Genomic DNA, 3,011 nt, shown 5'->3' on the forward strand with positions numbered 1-3,011 from the left:
TATAGAGAGGAGAGAAGAGTAGAATTGGAAAGGACAGGTGAAAGAAGACTTTTATATTAAAGAGACTTTTTTTCTAGCAAATACATATTACTACAGTAAGCCCCCCTTTATCTGTTTAGTGATGTTCAAGAAAACTTAAAATGCAAATTTGTTTATTTTGGGGGGGGGAGGAAAAGTATACTTCCTGGTTAACATGTTTTCTTTCCTCTTTGACCTTTCCTAGGAGTTGGTGCTGCAGTAATTGATAACTACCTTTATGTAGTTGGTGGGCACTCAGGGTCTTCCTATTTGAATACAGTGCAGAAATATGACCCTATCTCAGACACTTGGCTGGATTCAGCAGGCATGATATACTGTCGCTGCAACTTTGGACTAACTGCACTCTGACCAGTGGGACTCCTGGAAATGGCGTGGTCGTGAAACTTGTACCGCATGAAAGGATGCCCAGCTTTGTGAGACCCACAAGCTGCATTGCTTGCTTTTTAACTTGAAGTGGCATGAAGACTCAAAGTTTTGTTGGTACTTTGAATTGACAAATAGTTTTGGTTGCTCTTGATTACATAGTAAATCAATAATCAAAAAAAAAAAAGGAAAAGACCTTACCAATTGAATTGTGCACTTTTTCCTCTAAGACTGGCATAGACTAGTTTTATGTTCTTAAGTATAGAAAACCTTGCTGCTTTTTTAAAAAAGTTCAGCTCTCCTTTCTTCCTTCCTTGATATGCACTATGATATTAGGATGAGAGATGTTTCAGATGCTAGAGAGGACTGAATGATTGGACAGAGAGCCGAAAAAGCCAGTTGGATGTAAATTCATATGCGTCACATTTTTTATTTGTCTTAAAACAAACAAAGGGCTGCTTTTTTTTTTCTGGTACTTTTAAGGGTTGTAAATATGCCATAGTGATTCATCTGAATACTCTCCTGGGAAATGACTTTAGGGCTGGGGATGTAACAGGTGTTAAGACAGTTGCTTTTACTATCAGGATATTTGGGGCCCTGTTTTAAGAAAAGTCAGATATTTACTGTTCATGCCTTTTATATATGGGCAGATGAATGCTGGATGAATTTACCCATCTATGCTATACTAAGCATAGATGGAAAGAGTTAACCATATCAGTTGTTTAAGTTTTGCATTAATTACACGGCAGGCTTCCAGGGTTGATGTAAATATTTGAGAAGTGTTTAGCACAATTCTTAGTCTTAGTGCATATTAATTTTTCATCTATCTTTATAATTTTAGCTTTCAAGGATCTTTGCTTTTTTTGAAGTGTTCAGATATTACAATGGTGCTAACTGTAGGATCCATAACAGGCTATAACCAATGTTCTTAGGGATGCTCAGTATGAGATATGCATGACATGTGTTGATAGTCTTTTTCATTTTTACTGGCTTGATTCACTTGTGCTTATTAAAAATGTTAGCAATTGCACTAATACTAACATCCAGAACTTATCAAAATGGCCTGTGTTTTGCTTTCCATAGTTCCTGAATAGTGGTTTAAGGAAAAATACATTTCTGATCTTTTTTTGTGCTACATATTACATGTCCTTTTTAAAAGCAGAAATATATGCATTAAATATGAAGCACTAGGCAGTTATGCCTTACTTTGTACATTTCTTAGGTAACTGAATATCGTTATTGAGGAAAACTGGAACTCGATGTTTACTTGAGTAGTGGTTCTAAATTTAGTTCTACTTTGATTAAAGAAATGATCTTTTAAAGCAGAATTGTTGGCTGTAGCCAGTGATGGCTTATTTAAAAGAAGTGGTTAACTTATTTTATTTTAGCATGTTTTAGTAAGTGTCTGTCAGTCTTAAACACATTAACTTGCATTTTGTTATGATCCTGGTACTTGCATTTTTGGTACTATAGTTATTTTTTGTTTTCTTTTCCTTGATTTTTTTTTTTTTAACCTGCCCACTATTTCTTTATAAAGTTTCTGGAAACCAGTGTATATTTTTTTCTTAAAAACATTCATACTTCATTCTTAAGTGCCATAATGTGCTAGACTATTGATCTTTTAGAAGCCATTTGTAATTATAAAACATAGGTTCATTTGTTAGCATATATGTTATTTCTTGAAAAATGTAGCCAGGCAATTTGCAGTTTTCCTTGTTCTTCCATAAACTGCCAGTTGTAGATTTGAATATATACTACAGAACTACGTAAAATTGTCTTTAATCATAAAAGTAGTATCATGCTTTATGAATTTTTGCACAGATTATAAAACCTTGCAAGTGATTTTTAGTCTCTTCTAATTTAGAACTCAACAGGAGCTATTATTAAAATCTACAGTCTGATGATTTTCTATGTTGCTTGTTTTAATAACAATGATATATAGCAATAACTTTTTCATTGATTTGAATAAATCTATTGCATAGAAACAAGGTGCACTATTGTGGTTGGCCTAGACTTTATTTAAGGAAAAGCAATTTAAAGTAGATTTTATCAAATACTTAATTTCAATCTCTCAGTTTTCTTTGTTCATATTTAACCAAATTATTGAATATATTCTATTTTTAATCTCTTCCTCTCAGAAGATAACAGAATTTGAAAGACTATAGAAAATTATTTTAATTGTAAACACATCTATACTATCCATTTTATTTTAACAATGTTTACTTATGTATCATCTCTAATAATCAATTAGTATAAAAATATAATCATTTAGTAAATTAGATCAAAAGCATATAATGATCATTGTCTTTGAAAAAAATCTAAATTTCATCTTGGTAAAGACTAGACATGAAACATCTTAGGTAATAGTCAGAGCCATATACTGATGAACAAATTTATGAAACTATGTGATTGGAAGAGAAAAAATGTTCAAAACCTAGAAATAAATTTATTTTAGTATTGCTAAACCAGGACCAGAGCTATAATAATCTGATCTGACAATTGGTAAGTTTACTATAGAGCCTTCTGTTACAGATTTGTAAAAGGTTCCATTATGAATACTCTCCTGACAAATTGTGAATTTAAAGCCACATATTTCCTTTTTTTTTTTT

At 31.9% G+C, this 3,011-nt stretch overlaps 1 protein-coding gene across 1 annotated transcript in view; it reads left to right on the forward strand.

Annotated features, from left to right (window-relative positions):
• KLHL28 (kelch like family member 28) overlaps positions 1–582 on the forward strand; it is a 32,803-nt gene extending 32,221 nt beyond the window's left edge. The window contains exon 5 of the mRNA XM_023514526.1: positions 224–582. Within this exon, the coding sequence (XP_023370294.1) occupies positions 224–387 (164 nt within the window). The 3' untranslated portion in view covers positions 388–582. The remainder of the gene's footprint in view (positions 1–223) is intronic.
• The last annotated feature ends 2,429 nt before the right edge of the window (positions 583–3,011 follow it).

This window comes from Otolemur garnettii, unplaced genomic scaffold (assembly GCF_000181295.1).
Source record: "Otolemur garnettii isolate 467f Iridium unplaced genomic scaffold, OtoGar3 scaffold00054, whole genome shotgun sequence".
NCBI classification, from domain to species: Eukaryota; Metazoa; Chordata; class Mammalia; order Primates; family Galagidae; genus Otolemur; species Otolemur garnettii.